The sequence below is a fragment of the Lissotriton helveticus genome, chromosome 4_1 (assembly GCF_964261635.1).
Source record: "Lissotriton helveticus chromosome 4_1, aLisHel1.1, whole genome shotgun sequence".
Lineage (NCBI taxonomy): Eukaryota > Metazoa > Chordata > Amphibia > Caudata > Salamandridae > Lissotriton > Lissotriton helveticus.
In genome coordinates, this window is record NC_136063.1 from 1713967472 (window position 1) to 1713991890 (window position 24419).

The following is a 24419-nucleotide window of genomic DNA, read 5'->3' on the forward strand; positions in this document are numbered from 1 at the left end:
ATATTCACCATGCCAGTCACATGAACTGTGAATCAATAAACACATGATTTGGAGTTGGCGCACTAATGACAATACATTCCCATGTGTATTGCTGCAGTTCAAAAGGCAAAGGGGATGTTACCACAGTAGTACTCGACATGTTTTCACATTTTTACTATTATTCGCATTCTAAAATGTTTTCCTTTATTTTGTGGCGTTTATAGATTAACTGAAATTTTAAGGACAGGGTTGAATTGTATATACTTATATATTCTCTTTTCTATATTACGTGACTTATGTCGAATCAGCAAAATATATTTGACAATGCCTACCGTGAAAATCTGCAGCTTTTATTGCTTCACGTGTAGTCTCAAGGCATGTTAAAGTCATAATATGTTTTTTTGCCATGCTGTCGTTTCCTGTGTGGGTTTTGTGGAGCAGCCACATACAAGGGTTGCATTCATGCAGTGGGATAAAATATCACCAATTGTATCTGTGAGGGCGGAGGTAAGCGTCATGATACACACGAGGCGCCTCCTCCCATGGGTCTTCGCCCGTCCCACTCAGAGCAATGGTAATAAAAGAATACATGGTTTAGTGTATGTTATTTTTGTTACCTGTATTCGTAGAAAACGTAGGTATTTAGGCCAAACCGAAAACCGAAGAAATACACGTGGCTCAACCCAGCGGGCACTGTGGTTGTAACGCAGAAATCTCCCTCGTAAATATGCACACTTGCTTCACGTTTATTTTCCATGGGGTATGACATTTATTTGTACACCTGGCAATGTCATGTACTGTTCAGACGGTGAATTATTTTTCTCGTCTGGCTGAACTCTGGCCTCGTGCTCTGTTTTCTGCAAGTTCACGGTTCCCATCATTGTGTTATCGTCAATAGAAAGGTATGAAACGCACGTTTTCTCTCGCAGTCTACACGTAGAATAACCGGAGGGACTTTCTGCACCCGGGGTGAGCGCAGAGGCAGGGGTGGACACATTTTATTACCCTATGAAGGCTGAGAGCGATTAATCAAATGTGTATTTAAATGACGCGGCCTGCGCCTAGTGGGAAGAGACGTCCACGGGGACGGGGCCTTCAGATGTGCCGCCCCAGGCGGGGCTTGTTAAGCCCCCCCCCCCCCATGCCTGTGCATTAATAGGAAGACGCACGAATGCGAGCAGGGAGCTGCAGCCCGGGGCTGCAGGCTGTCCTGTGCAGCCCTCATACAAGGCAGCCGGCAGCACCATCTGGAGTCCGGAAAGGGGGGTGGAGGGGGCTTCAGAACTGGTGGGCACTGTGGGGTTAGCACCGACCCTGGCAGGGTGGGTGCTCGGGAGCGAGGCGCCAGCTGTGTGAGGGCACAAGTGCTGGTGCGACAGAGAGTGTGAAGTGGAAGAAGCGCAGACGTGTCTGTGTGCCAAGGGCAGACGTCAAGAAAGCGTATTGTACGAACGAAAGATCATGTAAATGGTCTGAGTGGCATTTTTGTATGTGTGCACGAGCTTATGTGTAAGCAGGAAGCGCCGAGGGAGTCAAATGGGATGTAGGACTCAGGAGAGTTGTGGGAAAGAAGGGAAGTGGCGACTTGGTGGGGGTGTCATTAAAGAAGGGACCAAGTAAGGAAATAAAATGTAGAAAGAGAAGAATGAAAAGAGGATGGAATAAAAGAAAAAAGAACCCGAAGATAACGAAGGAAGAGTTTGGCCGTCCGCCGCAAGGGAGGAAAATGGCGGGTGTTTGTAATCTCGACAACTCCAAATGTGATACATCATGCATTTATTGAAATATGACCTGTGCTATAATCTTACCCTTGAGCCTGAGCATTACTCTAAAAAACAACTTAATTCCCGACAGCAATTAAATACCACAGCATGCAACAGCACCCCACCTAACGCCCCGCCCACTTCTCTTCAGGCCGGGGGTGTCCAATAGCATGCGCGGGTACAAGGGAGTGGAGGGAGAGAGAGTGTAGCTAAAATAGGCCTACTTACGAGCAGATGGTCTTGAGGTTCCGGTCATCGTCCAGGTCCTGTGGATAGTTGGCCATTTTGTCGCCCAGTGTGAGCAGCAACGTCATATGGAGACTTTTCAGGAACAAGCACCTACGAGGACACAGGGGGCGGGAGAGGACACGGACGGCGGGAGGGGGCGGGAGAGGACAAGGACGGCGGGAGGGGGCGGGAGAGGACAAGGACGGCGGGAGGGGGCGGGAGTGGACACGGACGGCGGGAGGGGGCGGGAGTGGACACGGACGGCGGGAGGGGGCGGGAGAGGACACGGACGGCGGGAAACGTGCACAGGACAGCGAGGGGGGGGCGGAAAGGCACTCGGAGGGGGCGGGAATGGACAGACTTTCAGTGAAAGGGGAGGGAACGGGAAAAAACGTAACTCCGCCCTGGGAAAAAATCTCGGGAACGCCCCCGAATCTGGTCCGGCCTTGACGGACAGATCTCTGTTCCAATGGCTAGCCTCCATTTATGGAGCTAGCCAATGGGACAGGGGGGCGTATTCCAGAATCAAGAGATCTCTGGAGGCGGAGCTAAGAGCTCCGCCCTCCAGCGAAACCTAAAAATCAGACATGCCGAGGATCTTGAGGACACAACTCAAGAACGGGGAGTTGGCCCAGACAATGATGGACAGCGCAGCAGAAGTTACCATAGCTCACAAGATCCTGAACGATTATCTGGAGACAGTGGGCTTACATGAATGCATTCAAGTTGAAACTGCCAACACCAGGGTTAGTGTACCCCATCCGAAGTAACGCTCCGGATGGAGGGGGACATACCAAGAAAAATAAAATCTCTCTTTTGGGAGAAGCTATCTAAGGGTTATGACATTCTTTTAGCTGAAAAAGACTGGCCACCTGAATTTGTCAGGGAGTGCCCACATGGCGAAGAGATCATTATGCCAGCCTTCTCTAATCATAAAAAACACACCTATGCCAGAAAATGGGCTGTGGCCCAGGCTCCATCATTATATAAAAATCATGTAGGATGGGATGAGGACTCTCCTCACCATAAATTCCAGTTAAAAAATCAACCTACTGCACAAAGGCAATATCCAGTTAAGCAAGAAGGAGAAGTTTCTTACCTGTAACTCCAGTTCTGTAATAGGGGTATCTCTGTTCTAGTCATAATCTAGTGAATAGTCCCGCCCATGTGCGTGGACCCCAGAGCAATCAAAAATAATCTCTTAAGTCGTCTTCTTTGCAATCCTGCATTGACACTTAGAGAAAATAAAAGACAATAATGCAGCCTGTACCTACAAGGCTACACTGTCCAGTACTTCAACTAGAAATGCCAAGGATATTTTACCAACATCGGCCCGCAGGGTGAGTGAAATTCAGGCATTGTGTTGCCAGGAACCTTATACTTGTTGTTATGCGTACTCACCCTGAGTTCCTTCCTAAAGTGATCTCTGATTTTCATGTTAATAAGACTATAACTTTACCAATGTTTTTTCAGAACCCTTCCACTCCAGCAGAGCGTTCTCTCCATTACCGGGATGTCAGGAGGGTGTTGAAATTCTATCTGGATAAGACCAAGGATATTCGTAGGTCTGACCAATTGTTTATCAACTATGGGTCGGTCAGGACTGGTCTGGCTACACCTAAACAATCCATCTCCAGGTGGATTGTGTCATGTATCCGGCTATGTTATCAGAAAGCGAACAAGACCTTAGCGGGTAAGCCTAAGGCTCATGCTACTAGGGGCAAAGCAGCTACAAGAGCTTTGCTCCGCAATATTCCCATTGCAGAGATCTGCAGGGCGGCCACTTGGAAGTCAGTCCACACCTTTGCTAAGCATTACTGTCTAGACTCTGATGCCAGGGCAGATGCTCAGGTTGGGCAGGCTTCGTTGCGAAATCTGTTTGCACAGTAGTGGTGTTGACTGTCTTTTCTCCACCGCAGGGTTGGTGTTTGGGATGGGCTTGACATTCTATTCACTAGATTATGACTATACACAGAGATCCCCTACTACAGAAGGAGTAGTTTCTTACCTGTAACTCCAGTTCTGTAGTAGGGGTATCTCTGTTATAGTCATAAGTGCCCACCCTCTTCCCCGGTGGAGAAAATGGTACTGTAATGTATGCTCTAGGCCTTGCTTTATGCACCTTCAAAAAGAACTGAAAGTAAAAGGACTTGGCTGTGCATGCTGGAATACCGAGGGTCTCTGGAGAGTTCCTTAAAGGCACGGTATCACTTTTCCAGACACATAATGGCAGCCTATGGAGTTCGTCAAGAAACACCTGTCTACAATGATATAGCCTCTGAATATACAAACATGACACAGGTTGAAGCAGCCCCAGCGATTTCAAAAAATCCGGATGCAATCCCAACAATTGACAGAACGGCTTCTGGCTATTTTATCAACTTTGATACATTTTCTGAGGATCCCAGTGAGCCCGAAACTACGCCAGCTAATAAAACTTTCAAAGAAAAAATAACAGATCTCTTTCATCAACTTGACAAAACATACCTGGTTTCACCATGGGTTGAATTTTGGATTGTGTTGGGTGTACTTTTTCTCCTACTCTGGCTCATTCTTGTTTTAAGTTTGGGAAGGATGATAGATGGAAAATACAGTACAATGGACACAGCAAGTAAGAATGTCAACTTGCTCCTGAAGCCACACAAACCATCTCATCGTGAAAAAAGAGACTCGTCACCAGTGAACATCACAGCTGTTTCTAGAACAGGTGGTATAGCATGGGACAGAACTGATTATGACATCTACGGCCCTGTAGATCTGTTGAAGATTCCACATCAATTTAAGGTTTCTTTAAGTGACTTTGTTTTACCCAGTACCCTTTTCTGATGATTGGGACTTTGAGACCGTTAATAACATGATGGCGGACTTAGAAATGTCAGCAAAATTCACAAAACATGAATACTTAGAAGGTTCATCAAATTATGAACAAATGTATTGTTTTAATCATTATGGTCATCATTATTTGCATAGATCTACAAATCCTAGAAATGTTTATACTTGTAATCAATGGAAACATTGTCCAACGCCACCGAAGGGCAGCTCAAAAACATTTTATGCAAAATGTCTTTACTTTTCAGGCTTCAATGTCCCAAATCCAGAAACGTTTTACTTTAAAAATGTTAATAAGACAGGAATGAAAAGTATGTTGACCAATACTAAGCAAATTTATTCTGCAGCTTTTTATGCTCAGCGGTCTACATTAGGTTTTGACTTTTGGAAAGACAACATTGAGACAAAAACAGTCTGGGGCACAAAAGACTGGCAGGTGAAAGTTTTAGAAGCCTTATTCAGGGCCTGCATAATCCCAGAGCAAATAATGTTTTTGAATGACACTGTTCAACAGACATCTTGTCTTGGCCTAGGTAAGATAAAAGATTTAAACAAACCGTCCATACCTAAACCCTCAACTGACAGTAATAGAACTACAGATGAGGAGGTAGACGTAATCTATATTTTACAACAGAACAGAACTTATCCTGATTGGAAAAAATGGTTAATCTGGCCCACAGACACGAATAACTGTCAAGATAGATTCCTGAACAAAACACAAGGGTTTACAGTAACCAGGCCAGACCCAAGATATATCCAGAGACAACATCCAGGGATAGTAACAACATACAGTGTAGGAAAACTGTGTCTAGAATGGCTACAAAAATCCACACTTCCGGAAATTAGGCAACACTTATCTTCACTTAAAGATGGCATTGATTAAAGAGAATTCCTTTTGGGACCTGTTAAACAACGTCAAACGTTTCATATACGCCGGTATATATGCTGCTTATAATGAAGCTTGGAAAAATTCGAAAATAGAAACTGCAGAAAGAATACGAGAAATTGATCGTATTAATTTAGAGAAAGCTCTCTCTGTAGTGGACAATGGGTGAACGACTGTCCTCCGGAATTTATTCTTTGGACAGCATAGTATCCTCTGCCACAGACATAATGGAACGAGACTTGCTAATGTTACAACATGGTCAGTCTCAAATACATTCTATAATGCTGCTAGGCTGGACGTTACAAAATCTCCGTTCAGGCTACGTGCCATGGCGTCTAATCAACACCACGTCATTGTTTACCGCATTTAACCTTACAGATAAACAAATCTCTTTGGCACAGAGAGGAGTAGACTATACGGTGCTGAGCATTGAAAAACTGGAAAGATTAGCAATAACAGTTTCTGAGAAACCAGCCATAGAATGGATAATACATGGCACCATCACGATACCAGTGACGATTTTCCAGTTTCAGTATTGCTTGAAACACATACCAGCAGGCCTGTATGAAAGGTTGGGTAAAGAACTGGGATTTACCATATACTCACACATGTTGGAGTGGGGGAAAGGAAATATTTCTTAGTGGTAACAATTGCAAACATTTACTAAGCGGTACACTTTTGTGTCAAGGTATTAATTTACATGGAGCCTGCGAGGGTTCTTCAAATAACCTTTCTTGCCACATGCACGGTTCACCGGCAGCAGTGATAACTCCAGTTTTTAGGCAGCTATCTAATGGTAGCTACATAATGTTGAATGATCACAGCTGTTATGGAATGGTGCCAGGTATAGCCTTTCTAGTTAGTGTCTCAGCCAGGGTCACTTGCTGTATGCAAGTATTGTTTCCTAAAAGCAAGACAAACGGGGAGTTGCCGCTCTGGCCTTCACTGAACATCTCTTCTATTCGAATGGATACTTTAAGCAGAATGAAAGCCATTCTTTTACAGAAAACTGTGCCACTGACCTCGTCCAGAAAGATGTATGATCTGCAAGTTGCAAGGTCCTCTGCGGAGATACATGCCTTATTATCAATAAACTGCCGAATACATTTCACAGAAATGTTAGGTCGTATCTTAAACAGGTCTGATACCAGTGGTATAGCACATGTATTTAACACGATTTTTTCAGGACTGTTAGCACCCTTTGAAGCAGTCCTAGGCATTTTTCCAAATTTCATGCACTCTGTGTTCGGCGGCCTGCCTCTCGTCTTGGGACTCGTAGCAGGGATACTATTTTTATTCCTTCTGCTCTGATATGGCAAGTCCAGTCACCAGCGATACCCAGATTACCATGGAAAATGCACTTCTGGCGATGCGGTATCGTGAACGAATAACACAGATTCTTGGCTTGGCCCGTTTGAGAGATCTGAATACCACATGGTTCCTTTCATTCGGACCAATCTGGCAAGATTGCATCTTTCCTGTTCAACAATGCCTACTTTGTGGAGAGCAATGCGTGTTAGAAGTTTGTTTGACACTTCCATCAGCACTGCCAACGGATGTTGACGCTTTGCTGGGTCCGGTAACAGCTCATGCATTGTGTTGTCCCCAGCGGCTACCAATCCTGATGACGGCATTCATTGAAGACTCACAGACGCAAGTTCCTGCAATTGAGATTCATGGACCAACAGGCACACAGGTACCATCTATTTTTGGGTGGGATTATGAACACATGCTTTAGTTATGTTTTAGATGCTTACTGATTTAGTAATATCAGACATAATACGTGGAGTGGGTGTTGTATAGCGTTTTAGGACCCTAGTGTAATTTTCCCGATTCCTGCCCTTATAGGAGAAGTGTGGCTCAGGGGTTAGAGGCGGCAGACTCGGAAGCTGAGATCGGTCCTGGACCAGGGTTCAATTCCCCGCCTCGGCGGGTCTTGGACTAAAAATTCCACGGACTCGATAATTCTCGCCCCGGTGCCTCCTCGACTCATGGGTTCACACTCTGCGACTCTGGGCAATAGCTTGCTTAATCTCCACAACGGCCCCTTGCGGCGGGATGCCTGACTTTCACCTTGTGGATACCCTGCTATCTCACAGGGGAATATCAGGACGGGTTCCCTAAGCAAGCGCCGGGACACCCACTGCGGGTAGCCGTGCGCTATATAAGCACAATCTACATATAGGTATAAAGTACTGTATCCTTATATAGGCATAGAAATCATAACCATATTAAGACATAGCTCATGCAGTCCTAATACGGCATGGCTACTTCCACTAGTTCCAAAAATCTACAACGATTTCTTGGAAAAACCCGCCTTCAGCAGTCATGAACTTCCCCCTGCTTGAATATTGATTTATCCAAGAAGTCTTGGAGTTTTCAAAGAACTGAGACTCTTTTATGACGTTTTATGTCCAACCTTACGTCAAACTCGGCACCTTCAAGGTATAAATTTGCCCAAGCAATCACAGGGTGGTTTGGAGCAGTTAGACTATCTATTTGCCCGACGGATCTCGCTGCAGCAAGTGCCGAAGGAAGCGGACCCTCCAGCAGACGCACTGAGAGAGACGCTGTCTTTTCTCTCGCCGAGAAATCCAGCTCCAGTGTTTCCAAGCTACCCTTGCAGATTGTTGGGTAATCGAGTCCTGCGAGAGAGATACCAGACCTCCTACATTCTAAAACCAAGGTATGGAGCTGATTAGACCCTAAGAGAAATCTTGGATAGATTCTTGGCAGAAAGAATACTAAAATTTAAGCTACACCTTACTTACTCCTTCCCTCGTACTAGACCTAGGTTAGGTACACCGGGGTAGGCGTATTTTAGAAGCACCAGTTGAGTACTTTTAGTATTTATTATTTATGTATGTATTATATGTATTTTATGGCTTAGAAACCATATCATGCTTTTACAGTATTATTTTAGAATACTCTTCATACTGTACGCACTATACTTTGCAACCAGTATAACGATTGTAGCAGTTAATTTCTTCTGTATGAGAAAGAAGACTGTTCAATAAATACCTTTTATTGAAAACGCCCGTCTTTCTATTTCTCTACACTTCTGGTGAAACAAAGTATGTACGATTGACTGAGTAAAATAACTATCTATTGTTTCCGCGACTCTAGAGATACATTTCTTATTCTTGGGAAACAAAGTTGTCATGTTTATGCGGTTGTCAGAAATGAATCCCTTCTTGTTCATTCGAGAAAGTTTCTAGTGACCTCTGAGCTAGCTGGCACTCACAATTAAGTCTAATATGTTCGATAGAGACCTAGTCGACCTCACTCCTAAGTCTAATCTATTGGATATATTATGCCAATGCGCAGAGCCTATTGGGAATATAGGAACTACACTACAGTTTGTGTCCCTGAAGAAGGTAGATAGTACGCCAACCCAATTACCTTTGCAAACCCGTTCCAGTACATAAGTGGCAGGAGAATTCAGGGGCTCTTCTTCTAGTATAATGGGGGGAGTCCCAGGGCTCGAAAAATCCACTCGCAATAGCAAGCCAGATTTAATCAGGACGAGCTATCTTTAGGGCCTACTCGCCTGTTCTGCCAAGCTGACAACAGGTGTCCTGCAACAACAGGTGTCCTGCTTGCTCACAAAGTGAATGAGCAATAAAGGTGCCTTTATTTCTTGTTATCTTGTCACATTTCTCTGCTTTCAGAGACAGAGGTCAAAAGTAAGTTTGTTTTCCTACATTTACTTTTCTTTCTGAGACTGAAGTTAGAGGAACAACATACATTAGAAATAATGTGTCCTTAAATAATTTTGGCCACAAAAAGCGTTGACGGCGTTTCGACCGCTGTGTTACTACACGGTCATCTTCAGGAGCATTACGGGTGCAAGTTCTTCTGACTTCCGCGGGCATTTGGATACAGCCGCCGATTAAATGGGCGAGAACTAAGTGGACTTTTGACACTATAGACAGACTGAATTAAGTGTCTATGATACAGTGTGTCCCATTTGAATTACGTTTGTGGCATATACCTTTAGAATTCTTGTGGACGACCATCAATCAGTGATTGGTCCGAATGTTTTTATACAGACTGCTAACGCTCAAGTAAATTGTGAGTCCTGAAGATGACCGTGTAGTAACACAGCGGTCGAAAGGCCATCGACGCTTTTTGTGGCCAAAATTATTTAAGGACACATTATTTCTATGTATGTTGTTCCTTCATTGTAACATGTAATGTTTTTGTTTGCCACTTGTCTGGTTTGTGATGTTTTTTGGTATACCAGCACTTTGTTTTGAGCGTAACTGTTTTAAAGGGTTTTTACTATGTGTAATAAATAATAAGCTTTGATAATGAAAATATTGCTTTTGGATTGAAAGGCTTCCTTACTTTTTTCTTTCTTCCTTCATTCATTTAATGTTTACCTATTATTGTTTCTTATTCTAAAATGGATGTGTAGAGTTGCACATTTTAAGTGACCGTTCTCCTGGACCTACTGTTAGGTGTATCGACTGATTATCCCTGGTTCAGGGTTGCCGGACAGCCCCTGTGGTTGCTAATGATTGCTTCAGCTTCATGGCCACTCCTTTAGCCAACAGGGTCAAAACAGAGGTTTTCCCTCCTACTGTGACTGGAGCATAACTGTCTACGAGGGTCCTGGGGAAGAACAGAAGAAGCCCATTTTGACATCACCGAGTCAAAAGAGGTACGCTACAGCTGCCTATAGTTCTGCCAACTGTTCCTGCCCACTCACAGACAGCTAATTCCAGCTAAGTTGTCAGAAGTTAACATCCATTATTCTTTTCCAAGCACAAAGGCTAGGCATCATCCTCTGGGTCAGGGTAGTTAAATATTGCTGCCAAGGATGTGTATTGAGGCTCAGGAGGGGTGATTACTGGCACAACTAGCTTTGAGCCGGTTCTGACTTAGGCAGACTAAAGTGCATTTTTACAAAGTCACTTTTCTGCTTCATTTATAAAAAAAATACACAGCTAAGTCAGATTTTAAAAACTAAGCAGAGCATAACTTTGAAGCACTTTTCTAGCCCTTTCCTATTCATAGGTGGAAAACACAGATTTAAGTCCACCTAGGCCTATTAGAGAAATGTCTACTCAGGCCTACAATATGAAATAGGTTTTGGCTTTTATTTTACTGTGAGGACACATTAACCACAATATGTAATGTGTCTATTTTTATAGATCAGCGCCCTGACAGTGAGCTTATATAAGGGTGACTTATGGGGGGGCGTGGCTTACGCGCCGGCGAAGAATGGCGCTGCCTGGGTGAGCTCCGGACCAGCGCGGGACACCTGAAGGATTTTCTGCAGTTTTGCTGCTACGCGGAGACTCGTGGCAACCCTTCCCGAGCGGCGGAACATTGTCCCCGCGCACAGAGAGCGGCGGCGGAGGTGGTAACTGCCGCTTTCCCATCATTTTGACGCTGCTTCTTTCCCTCTTCTTGCGGGACGCGGGCGGCCGCCATTTTGTGCCGCCGCGCTCGCGTCCCGTTTTTCGGCTCGGAAGGTGCCGTTTCAGCCCGTCTGCTGCAATTAAACCCTTACTGCACCAAAGTATGTGTCGGACCCTGCTCACTATGCCCCATGTGCTTTTTCTTGACTTCTGGCGCCGAAGTTCTTCACAGCACCTCTTCTTACATTAAGACTGCTTCTCGGCGGCCATTTTGTGATGCACTTTGCGTAATGCTCCATATCTCCCTTTCCTGTCATATCAATCTTTTCAGGATTATCTACTGACTCCAGTGAGTTTCATATTTTATGGACGCTCTGCTGTTTGTTACAGATCATATTCCTGGATGATACTTCTTTGGTTACGTACCTACTGATTCCTGCTGTTGCTTGACGCCTGAATTGTCGGTTTGAGGTAGCTTCTCCCCAGTGCTTCTTGGCGCCTCATACTGGTCATCTCTCTCTCAGTACTACTTCTACTCGGCTTGTAGGGTCTCATCCCTTCTCCCATTCTGGTGTGGCTCCCAGTCTTGTGGTCTTCTCAGTTTGCCCATCTGTGGACATCATGTCTCAAGACGCCGGCCATGCAAGAACGTCTGTCACCGGAACCAAGCCTAAACGTCTTAAGAATGACCCTCCATCGCCAATTCGCTCCTCTCAGAATCCAGTATTGGACTCCATATTAGAAGAGGTACGCGGCCTACAACCCTTCATGGTGGCGACTAATGAGAAACTCAAGCAGATAGAAGATAGATGGGTAGTCATGGAAAACAAAGTCCTGCAACTGGAGCAACGCATCAGCGACGTCCAGGATGTCTCTACAAAAATTCCTCTACTTGAAAAGGAAATTCAACAGTTGAAGCTCCACACAGAGGACCTTGAAAATCGTAACAGGCGGAACAACCTCCGTATTTACGGTGTTCCGGAGTCCCTTGGGGAAGGTGACATGGTGTCCTTCATCCGCAAATTCCTCTATGAACTTCTGGAACTTACACCGGATTCTACTCCTCTGAACATACAGCGTGCTCACCGTCTGGGACGTCCGACATCTAATCCGGTCAAACCCAGAGGCATTATCCTACTTTTTCTGGAATTCACTGAATTGATGACTGTTCTTAAGGCTGCAAGAGCAAAACGTCGCCTCATTTGGTCGGGCCACACCATCTTCATAGCCCAGGATCTCTCCAATGCTACTAATGCACGTCGCAAAGAGTTCCTCAATCTGCGTCCCCGTATGAGAGACTTAAACATTCAATATGGAATTCTTCATCCTTGTCTCTGCAAAATAACACACAATGGACGTTCCCGTACCTTTGATGATCTGCAGAAGCTTCGAGAATACCTGCACACCGTCTCTGCTCCTACCATGGACACTAATGACTGAAATCAATTCTTTTCTATTTTCTACACTTACTTCTCTTCTGTCTTGACGACTGTTGTGGCCTTGTCTGGTCTCTGTCGTGTCGTTATTTGCTACGACTTCTCTTCTTGTTGATCATACTCTATCAATGTTCCCGCGCTGTCCTTGCTCTGTGAGGTAGGCGCCCGCGCTGGCGTCTCCATGCTCCTTTTATCTAGACATTCTCTTTCTTCTCAGATCTGGCGCCTTTGCCTTGATCTGTTCCTTATCTATTTCCTTCTTTTTCTTTCCTTTCTCTTTCTTTCTCTTTTCACAGGCCATTTTTGTTTCTCCCTTGCTCATTTATGTTCCGTTCTATTCTTTATGTCACTTGTTTCCTTTCTTTTTGCTAACTCCAGTACTCCTCATTGCTACTCCTTGCTTCTTCTAATGATCGTGATGCTTCCTCGTCTATTGTTTCTCTATATTTACCCGATTTGTCTTACCTTTGTTCATATTGCATATCTGACTCTCGGTGCTAACATGTTTGCCTCCATTGTCTCTCCTTGTAGTTCCCTTCCTGCAGTGTCTTGGACCCAGCTGTTCCCTTCCTCCCTTGCCTTCCAACATGTGTAACTTTGTGACGTGGAATGTTCGTGGTCTTGGCAACCCTGTTAAACGTCAAAAGGTACTGTCCCATTTATCCAAGTTGAACGCTCAGATTGCTTTTCTCCAAGAAACGCATTGTACTGATGTGGAATCGTTAAAACTTAAGAGGGCATGGGTGGGTCAAGTTGTATTCTCTCCTGCTGTTGATAAAAAAGGTGGTGTTGCTATATTATTTCGTAAAGGTCTAGATGTTCAAATTCTATCTTCTCAATCTGATGCTGAAGGTCGTTGGGTTATGTCAAAGGTGACTATACAAAACAAAACAATGGTGCTCCTCAATATTTATGGCCCTGTCCGACCAGACCCTAAATTTTGGACTGATGTAAAAATCCTCATTTCCTCCATTGACTGCCCTAACATTGTCATAGCTGGTGACCTTAATCAATGGCTAGACCCCTTTTCGGATAGACTATCTTCCTCAAAATTCCAGCCTGATAAGACACATAAATCTTTCCAATCAGCTATTGCCTCCCGTCCCCTCTTCGATGTGTGGAAAACTTGTAATCCTGATTTACTCGAATACACATTCTATTCTAATGTTCACCACACCAGGTCCAGAATTGATTATATTCTAGTCAGTAAGTCCCTTCTCCCTGCGATTCAGAAATCTGAAATTGGTTCTATATTTCTTTCGGATCATGCACCTGTTTATGCCACTTTTGACCTGGCCCAAACCTCCTCCTCTTTCAACCGTTGGAAATTTAACACTTTCCTACTTTCTGACCCTGTCTTTATGCCCAAAGTTAAAGATTTTATCTCTGAATACTTTACCCTCAATATACCCCAAGACACGTCAGTTTCAAACAATTGGGATGCTTTTAAAGCTGCTTTGCGAGGTTTCACAATCTCTTATGTATCCCGGAAAAAGAAACTCAACCGTGACAAATACATCGCCCAACTTTCCACCATTAAGACCCTAGAACACTCTTACTTCTCGTCCAAGAACCCAGATGCCCTCCACCAACTTATCAAAGCTAAATCTGAACTCAATCAAATTGCCACAGTTGAAGCTTGCAACACCCTCCTGAAGGTTAAATCTAAATTTCATGGAGGTCAGAATAAAGCGGGGAAAATGTTAGCAAATTACCTTAAAATTAAATCTGAGCGTAAATCCATTGGCTCTATGCTCAATGAAGTAACCAATACAAAGGTTTCCTCTGATGAGGATATTGCTCAAGTTTTTCATAACTATTACAAACTCCTTTATACTGATGATACACACCCTGACGATGATGATCTCTCCCGCTTCTTCAAAGATCTTCCCCTTCCCCCATCTCTACCTACCGAATTCCATCAACTGGAGTCTGCAATTACCCCTCAGGAAATTCTCAAGGCAATTACCTCCCTCAAGAAAGCGAAAGCTCCGGGCCCAGATGGTCTCCCAATTGAATTCTACTCCAACATGCACGCTATTTTCGTCCCCCATCTCCTGCAACTATTTAACTACTTTATAGCAAATGCCAAAGCCTCAGGATCCTTTTTGGATGCCCTAATAATCGTAATCCCCAAACCTGACAAAGACCACTCCCTTTGTAAAAATTATCGTCCCATCTCCCTTATTAATTATGATTGTAAAATCTTTGCCAAAATTTTAGCGGCCCGCCTCGAATCCCTTATTCCCCTACTAATCACAACCGATCAAGTTGGCTTTGTAAAAGGTCGACTTGCAGCTGACAATGCCCGTGTTTTTGCCAATATTATTTCCCACAGTAAACACTTTAAAGCCCCTCTAGCTGCTCTATCCCTTGACGCAGAGAAAGCGTTTGATCGAATTAATTGGAAATTCATGTTTAAAGCTTTACAATGGTTTGGGTTTGGTCCCCACTTCACTTCCTTAGTCAAACTTCTCTATTCTGCTCCCCGTGCCAGTGTTTTTGTTAATAATCAATTCTCCAAATTTTTCCCCCTATCCAGGGGGACGAGACAAGGTTGTCCCCTTTCCCCTTTACTTTTTATTCTATGTCTTGAACCTTTCCTCATTAAAATCCGCTCCAATCCCCTGATTCAAGGGTTCAAACAGTCTTCGATTGAGATGAAAATTTCGGCCTATGCCGATGATGTCCTAGTATACATGGCTAACCCGGTCTCTTCCCTTCCTCCATTCTTAGAAGAAGTCCGCCTATACTCCTCTGTTTCTGGTTATAAACTTAATCTCTCTAAAACGGAGGTCCTGCCCCTTAACTCGTCCTGTTATCAATATATGTTTGCATCGACTGATTTTGCATGGTGTCCCTCTAAGATTAAATACCTGGGTATTTGGTTCTCCTCTACCTTACGGGACACACTCAAACTGACCTTTACTTCCCTTACTCAAAAAATTCAGTCGCTCCTTCTACTATGGTCTCCCCTTTTCCTTTCCTGGTGGGGTCGTTTAGACACCATCAAAATGATGATTTCCCCACACATTTTATACACTGTATCCATGCTTCCTGTGAAAATCCCTAAACTGTATTTCAATCGGCTAAACTCCATCTGCTCCAAATTTCTATGGAATAATAAAAGACCTCGTCTTGCCCTCCATAAACTTATACGCCCAAAATCTGAAGGTGGGGTTCGCTTTCCCGATTTCCAATCATACCATTCTGCCTTTTTAGTAAAACAAGCCTTCTCTCTGGCATTCGATTTTAATGTTACCCCCTTACCCAGATGGATTGTTATTGAACGGTCCTTGTTGAACGACTTTTCTTTCCAACACTCCCTTTTCATGTCAAATTGTTCATTCTTGTCTACACACCCTGTACTAAAATACTCCCATACCCTATTGCACAACATCTTCTCGAAAGACTCTTCCCCCCTACAAACATTTCTTTCCTCTAGTGTATGGTATAACAAGTATCTTAAGTACAAGGGTAAATCTTTCTATTTCAAATATTGGAAAGAAAAGGACATTATGTTTGTGCACCAATTTTTTTCTGATTCCTCCATCGTTTCATTTGATGTAATGCAAACTATGTTTGATTTACCTGCACATTATCACAAAGAATTTGACATTATTACTTCTGCCATTTTATCTCACCTGTCTACCCTTCCTACCTTTGATCTCCTTCCCTCCCTTACTCCTTCCACTCCTTTATATCCTATCTTTACTAAACAAATACCCAAAGCTGCTCTGATTTATAAAATGTTACAAGAGAATGTTGGTCTTAGACCTAAAACCGTTACTGAAAATGTTTGGGAAAATGATTTATCTTTCTCGTTATCTGTTGATGTTTGGGATCGCTTATGGACTAAACTGTTTAAGACTTCGATTTCAGCTCGTATTACTCAGTCACTTTTTTTTCTTTACCATAGAGCTCTTATTACCCCCGTAAGCATAACTAAATTCTCCCCTTCCTCCTCACCCCTTTGTTGGTCCTGTTCCTCCCACCGAGGCACGCTCAAACACCTCCTATTTGATTGCTCTCCTGTTCTTACTTTTTGGAACTCAGTTTGGAAATATTGTTTGCGTATTTTTCATTTCTCTGAACCGTTTTCATCATTGCATATTTTTCTAGGCTCCTTATCTGATGTTTTGGACCTGCACTCGTATAATGCTAAATTGTTTGATCTTCTCATTGCAACTGCGTTCAAAGTAATTTTGTCTTGCTGGAAGGACAACTCTAAATTGTCTGTGCATACATGGTGGAATTTTGTATGTGATGAGCACAGAATTGCACTTGCTTCTGCTTCTTCTGTCGCCTTAAAAATTAAAACTGATCTTACCTGGCTGCCTTTCTCTACTTTTCTATCCTCTTCTTCCTCTCCATGACTATTCCTTTCTCTTCTATCTCTTCCTCTTTCTCTCTTCTCCTTTCTTCTCTCTCTTTCCCATTACTATTATCTTCCTTTGCATTTTTTCTCTGAACCTTTTTCATCTCCACTTTTATTTCATGATTATCGTATATTGGTTCTGTTCCCTGACTTGTTGTTATATTATGCTGTACTATTTTTCTTAAACAAAATAAAACCTTATTAAACTGAAAAAAAAAAAAGGGTGACTTATGAATTTATAAAATAGTTTCCCCTGCCATGTGTCACTTAAGTGCATTTAAACTACAGACTAGCCAGAGAACAGTAGCGCACCTGACAGAAATACATTTTGTCATGTATATGAGTGGTATAAATCTACACTGTAGCCCACATATAATATTTAACTTTCCATACAACAGGTGCCTTTTAGGGACGATTTTCAACGGATATTGAGGGAAGTTACACAGGCCAGATATGGAGTTTCAATGTACTACACGTGTTTTATAGGGGAATCACGGGCACTTTACTACTGTTTAGCAGTGTTAAAATGCACAGAATCATAAAGCCAGCCAAAATGGGGTCCAGTAAAAACAAGAATCTGCAATGCAATTGGCCTCGCATTTGCTAGAGTGTGAGCTATTGGCATTGTAAATTACAATGCTTTTTATTTATGTGTGGGTTTTGAAAACAAATAAATAAAAGGCATTGTCATTACAATGCCAATAGCTTAAACACTGGCAAATGCGAGACCTATTGCATTGCAAATGCTTATTCACTAATGCACCTTCAGAATCACCCTGGGAAGGTGGGGGGGAGGCTGCAGAAAAACACAAGTCCATATTATGATGTGCATTAAATCAAAAGATAGAATGTCGCTTCTACCGATAAGATGGAGGCACTTCTCAGCTTGAAAAGCACTGCTAAATGCAGCACAATGTCTTCTACATATTTATGTGTTGGTTTATGCACGGAGTGAAATCAGGTGTGAACGTGTGCGGTATGAGATGCCCCCTCACATCCTCCCTCAAGCCTCCTCGCGACGTCATACAATGAAACCCACCTAGCATGTCAGACCTGGGAAAGAAATGTTCTCTAATGTCTCTAGCACAGGCGCATAGAAGGACGCTCATTATTCATCTCTAAGCCATGTTTAATCATTGTCCAATTAAGCATCCATTTCGTTCAGAAATGTACTGTGTCTTTCCTTAAACATTGTTTGTATTCAGATCCGCAGAATCCATTGTGATTAGTTCAGTGCTTTTTCTTCCCCAATGTACTTCGTTGGGAGCAATTTGTTTCTATTTAAACATTTGAAATTATTTTAGTAGCCAAAGAAAAATCACTCCCTACCACCCCAGATGGAAATGTAATCATCAGGGATTAAGTTACCCAAACTCACAGATGTTCGTCACCAGTGGATAGTGTGTGGTAGGTGTCGTATAGGAGGTCCTCCAGCTTCAAATACTAAATAAAGCAATAGCAGGCAGGTGGGCTCTGCTGTACTTCTGGGGTCTGATGGCAGCGCCTGCATGAAGCTCCATTAAGGCATTTCTGCAATTTCAGCACAGCTAATTCCAAACATCACAAGCACAACTTATTTTTAAAGCCATACCTTCCATATGCAACCTCTTCTAGCTCACCTACCAATCCCAAACATGAACTGCTATACAACCCCCCCCCCACTCACTAGTGACAGAACCCAACTTCTATAACTTATTCTACCACATTCCTTGCGTTAAGGCATGACATGGTTTGCTAAGTGCCCAAGACTACTTCCTATAACACTGGACTGAGCCCTAATCTTAGGGTCCTGAATAGTGTGCTGCCCATCATAAGGTGCCTCAATCCCTTGCCAGGGGAAGTAAGAGCTACAGAAATGAATGGCACACCACAATATTGCAGGAACACCACTGGGACATGCTTGATAAAACTCAGACAGCTGTACCACTGCCCAGAGTATGGATTCTGGAAGTAGATTAGAACCAAAAAAGTCAATACCCAAATTAAATAGTAAGGAAGTCAACCCCTGCCATAGATCACCTGCAAGTGAATGAACTCGCAATAGTTACACAGCAAGGAGTGCAAACATGCATAACAATTGGTTTAAAGTAGTCTTCAGTAATGTGCCTTCGGGAGAAGCGTTCGGCTCTCATCTGCAATCTTAACACTCACTGAACCGAGCCAATGACTCTTGAAAACTACATTCCTACGCCCTTTCCACATGCGGATGAGTAGAACGCAAGCTTGACAGTTTTTTTAATAAACACTTTATAGATTATATGGTTTACAATAACCAGAAACTACAAGAGTAGCTCAAATTGGAGATAAGACGTGGTACTAAGATACAGGTTGACACAACGAGCTGCAAGTTATGGCTTTGTGCAAAAAGCCTCAGACGTCATGATGTTTAGGCCATCCAAGTCAAAATGCTCCACCATGGGCCCAAACTCTTCTGGTGTCTATTCAGACAACCCTTTGCCTGCATGTATTATTTTCCTTATTTGCAGGGCTTTAAGTGGGCCGGGTCCAGCCAGTGCTCAGCACCAGAAGTTTTAAAAAGCACGTGCCGAGTCATGTTCCTATCGGGCTCTCCATTTTTACCCTCTCCTGCACCTTACCAAATAATCTTAACTCAGCGGCTGTAGCACTCATCAATGGCCTTATATGAAACTGGGAAGACACTCCTTTCTGCCACAATCCGAGCTATTCGGAAAGGAGGATCATCTGACTGATCTGAATCCGCAGAGTGGTAGGAGGGGTGAAGGGCAGATATTAGGCTCTAAATGTAACAGGACTACCGCGTTAGAGCCGCTGCATGGACTCCTGCTGTCCCATGTAAGCAACTTCTAGACATTTTTTAAGCACACAGTTAATAAAAGAAATTTTTTAAGGAGTTTCATTCAACATTCTTAATTGAGCGTTAGTTATTTCACAGGCTCTGTACTGAAGCATTATTTACACCATACACCAGTCGTTGTTATGCAGGTAACAACCATTGACAAAGCCAATAGTCCTAGCTTGTTTCCGGTATTAATGTCAGTTGTATTGTATATGGGTGCAATAGCGAAAAGAGGAATCAAAATACCAATAATTCTGGTAAGCACAATTTTTTAGGTGGTGTTTAAGCCACACCTCAGTGTCCTATAACTGAAGAGTTTTTCCAGGGGAGCTCCAAGAGATGACCCAGTGCACGTGCCAAGATCAAGGCTACGGACTGACTTTTGCGACCAACCTCTGGACTGCTCCATATGCATGCATATAATATTATGCATGTCTCCCTCCATCTCAAACTTGCTGCTTTTTGGGTCCTCCCCTGTTCATCCAGTGGGTAGGCACAATATAGTGCCTTTGCAGATAGGTAAGGTGTGTGAGGTGGAGGTGAGCCGAAGTGGAGAGTTCTGGTGGTTTTTACCCAGCCTAGTATCACCGACAATCTCGAAGGTTCATTTGCTTGGGGACCTCTTCTTGGGCCTTGAGACCAGGGGTGTTTAACCTCGGTGCAAGTAGGCGCTCCTTCACAGGCTCGGGCTTAGATCTGGCTCCCGTTAGAGAACAAACGCCGGGCCACCGTCCTTTCCCCTCCTTTGGGCAATGTTCTAAATGAAACTCCATGCAGAGAAAACGTTAAAATAATGTTACATAGTGTGCACCGGTCATACATGCCAACATTCCAGATTTAAACTGCAAATGCCCGGTTTTAAAGGCAGAATACATGTCATTTTGGCTTCCTCGAATGTATACCTGCCTCTACTCAAAGGAAATTGGATAGAACTACACAGCGCTATATAAAACTAAAAAAAAGCTGATGACGTTCAGAGTCAAGACTGATTCGTTATAACATCCGGTTTGTTACAAAGTGCTGTATACATAGTGCTTTATACGTATCAGTGCTGTTTCTAAGCACTGTGAAACACGGGTGCTATTCTTACACAGATTAAGGGTATTTAATTAACCGACTTCGTAAAGATGGACAGCAGAGGTGGCCTTGTGAGGATTGTCACTTCGGACTCCGAGAAGACTAGATGCCAGCGGAGGAGCCCGGGCTGCTTCAACATAGAGCCCCTGAGAGACACCCCGACTGCAGGAGCGAGCTTTGTGGGGGGGTGGAGAGGGGAACAAAAACTAATCATTGTCTGTAAATTTGCGATTCCTCCTTTGTGGGATGGTGATTAAAGGAACGTTCAGAGGCCCGACTTGTGACATTATCGGGATATGCTGGTATTCTAAAAGAGACTTGTAAAAAGGGCGCCCCTGCTGCAGAAACCAGTAGCTGTGTTTAAGTAATACACCATACAGTATACACATCCTTCATATCCTGGTTGTAATGTTATTTAATAAAAAATCCATGATTCTGTCTTGGATTGCGTCATTTGTAGCACTGCCCTTTCCAGCAGAACAGTTTGTGTAAAACCTGTGCAGTGTCACTTAGCAAGGAAGCCCCGCCCTCTTCTCAATCAATCAATCATAGCATTTGTATAGCGCACTACTCACCCGGGGGGGTCTCAATGCGCTTGGGGGAAGGGGACTGCAATTGCTCTAACAGCCAGGTCTTGAGTTGTCTCCTGAAGGCGAGATGGTCAGCCGAAGGTGGGGAGGAAGTTCCATGTCTTGGCCGCCAGGTAGGAGAAGGATCTTCCTCCGGCGGTGGCTCTTCGGATGCGTGGTACGGCGGGTGGGCGTGTAGAAGGTCAGGCGGTCGTTGAGGTACTTGGGGCCCAGGTCGTGGAGGGACTTGTGTGTGTGGGTTAGGAGTCTTAACGTGATTCTCTTGTTGACGGGGAGCCAGTGCAGGTCCCTCAGGTGGCCGGAGTTGTGGCTGCGTCGGGGGATGTCCAGGATGAGTCGGGCGGAGGCATTCTGGATGCGTTGGAGTCTTTTCTGTAGCTTGGCTGTGGTTCCGGCGTAGAGGGTGTTTTCGTAGTCCGCACTTCTTGTAATAAAAGAATAAAGCATCATGTGTCTGTTTCTTTCCGTGTGTCACGCTTCTGTGTTGAGACGTGTATTCGGGCACAGTTTCATCCCGTGTTCACACGATGGTGTTCACCGCCCCCCATTCCCGCGTTATATAATTACTATACAATTGTACTAATGTACATAAACAAGGCTGTCGGCACACGGCGCAGCGAGTACCTTTTAATGTGCTCTTGCGTCGACAATTAACCCTCTTTTTTCATCTGCCTCTTTCAGCTCTTGTTGATGTGGCCAGGGCTGCAGACGGCGGTATAAATGTTAATGCTTGAATTTACAAGCTTCTTGGGAAACCGGGCAAGACGCGCTGCGCGTGTGGAGGGTTAAGTGGGAGAAAAGCGAGCAGGAGCGTGGGTGGACAGCAGGGGCCTGCTAACATTATGTCACTGGATAACATTCCCAATTCTCCAGATTATGAAAATATGACTAAGTCACAATAATTACTTAATACTACAAAACGTCTAGAAAAAATCCAAACACAATCTTCTCCTTGGAGGGGTGCACACACAGAGCTCATGGACCAAGAAGAATTGTGAGAAGGAGCTGTCCACAACAAAAGAAGAAATGTGCCATATCCCCCATCTATTGGTTCATTTCTCTTATTTTAGGTGTGGGAGGACAGATGCGAGCAGAGCTGCACCTCTCAGTCTGCTCTCCCAACCTCCATACAAACTGAATTGGCCTGTGAGGATTGAAATGAAAGACAAAAGGCAGATGTAGTTGCCCTTTTCCTCAGTCATAACCCTGCCTACCAGATGGATTCTGGAGAGGGACCTGGGAAAACAAAGGAATCCTAATCTCTTATGGCAGTCTGGGACTGAAACTGATCAACAAGGGGCATGTGGCTGTCTAATGTTTACTGCTACAGGGCCAGAAAATGCAGAAGGGGTCCATCCTGACAGATTATCCAGCAGACCAGTTGAAAGTGGTCTTCGCTGGACCTTATAGGAGTAGTGGATGAAAACAGTCCCTTTGTTAAGGATTACATTTTTATAACAAACTAATTTTTTTTATATCTGGACAAAAAGGGAATCACTCCTGCTTCTTCTGCAGTGCCTGTGATGAAACATGTGACATCACATGCATATCAATAAGGCAGCCTTGAAGTTAGCAGCGGGTCACTTTACCCAGATGGGATCAGGCACAATCTAACGCCTTTCCCCTAACCGCAGCACCATAGACGACAGAAAGAAATGTAAAAATTCTAGGTCCCGGCGCAAATAACTTCATAACGAATATTTAGGCCAAGAGGGATTGCAGGGACACCTTTTCATTAGATACATAGACATCATAGGGGCAGTTAAGAGGTTAACTAAATCTTCACTTGGTAGTTAATACACAGTAAAGGGTCCTAAAGGTACAAGCAGTAATTTAAAAAAACATAAATCTAGGGCACATTCTCCTTCAATGTTATCTCTGTAATGTTTTGCAACAATAAAAGCTACAATTTTAAACAAAAAGCTTCTCGTCAACAGCTAGAAAGCTTGTAACTTGTTTGCTCTATTTTCCTTTATGCATGCAAGTTCTCTTCTTTTAGATTCTGGCAACAGTGTGTGAAGTTCTGATCCCGGGCGTTTCCTGAAACTGCAACTCTACTGCTTTGCAGAGACACTCTTGGGGCCTCAAGGGGATCTATCCACCCTCGACTCCAGCTCCACAGGCCTGGCATGCAGTAACAATTATAGGTTTTGGGTCGCTCCCAAACGTAGGGGTGGTTCCTAAAGTCCTCCCCATATCAATGAGCCTGCAGACAGTTCGTAATCATTAGTGGTGCACATGTAGATGAAGTTAACCTCAGCGAACCAGGATTATCTTTGCAAGACTGAGATTAAATGCTGCTAGAAGGCCTTGAGACGAAACCAATGAACCTTGGAAGCACACCATAACACAAATGAGAAAAAGGCACTGTGGATACTTACCCGTGGACTGCCCGCCGAGACTGAACGTAGCTGCTGGCTGTGCACTCGATACTCCTGTAGAAGCTGGGGTAGGGACGCCAAAGGGTAAGCCTGTTGCAGTTGCTGGCTGAGCTGCAGTACTAGTGGCGTTCATTCCAAAACCGGAGGGGTTCCCCGACATCGCATTTGAGAAAGAAAAGCCTCCTGTTGCAGCTGGCGGGGCAGCAGGCTGGGTGGTGGCAGCTGGGGCACCAAATGAAAAGCCAGTGGGGGCAGTCGTCTGACTGGCTTGCATTGAGCTGGGTGCTGCATTAGTGGAGAGTCCAAAACCACCCAGCTGTGCAGTGGGCTGCGAGGCATTAGTACCTCCCAAATTCAATTTCGGTGTATTTGTCCTAAACAAATAAAAAATAAAAAAATGCATATGTGGAGATCCATACTTTTGTTCCACTTATAGCCATTCAAAAAGGTTTCAAATCTGCTTCTACATTGTGCACACTTTAGCTACAAATTATCCGAATCATATACAATATATGTTTCAACTCAAGGTACACATTAGGGAGTACTGAGTTAGCTCAAACTAAATTAGTATGCAGGTACACCAACGCGTTTTTATTTCCAGTTCTCACATATCACATTCAGCAGAGTTCTATATAGAACAGCTCTACAACACATAGCAGAGATCCTTCAAGGAATCACATTTAAA

The 24419-nt window shown here is 43.9% G+C and overlaps 1 protein-coding gene across 2 annotated transcripts in view; it reads right to left on the minus strand.

The window, feature by feature from the left end:
* LOC144829333 (nuclear pore glycoprotein p62-like) overlaps positions 1-24419 on the minus strand; it is a 277355-nt gene that overhangs the window by 194405 nt on the left and 58531 nt on the right. For both annotated transcript variants that reach the window (XM_078688386.1, XM_078688385.1), the window contains exon 3: positions 23735-24108. In XM_078688386.1, coding sequence (XP_078544512.1) covers positions 23735-24108 — 374 coding nt within the window. The remainder of the gene's footprint in view (positions 1-23734; positions 24109-24419) is intronic.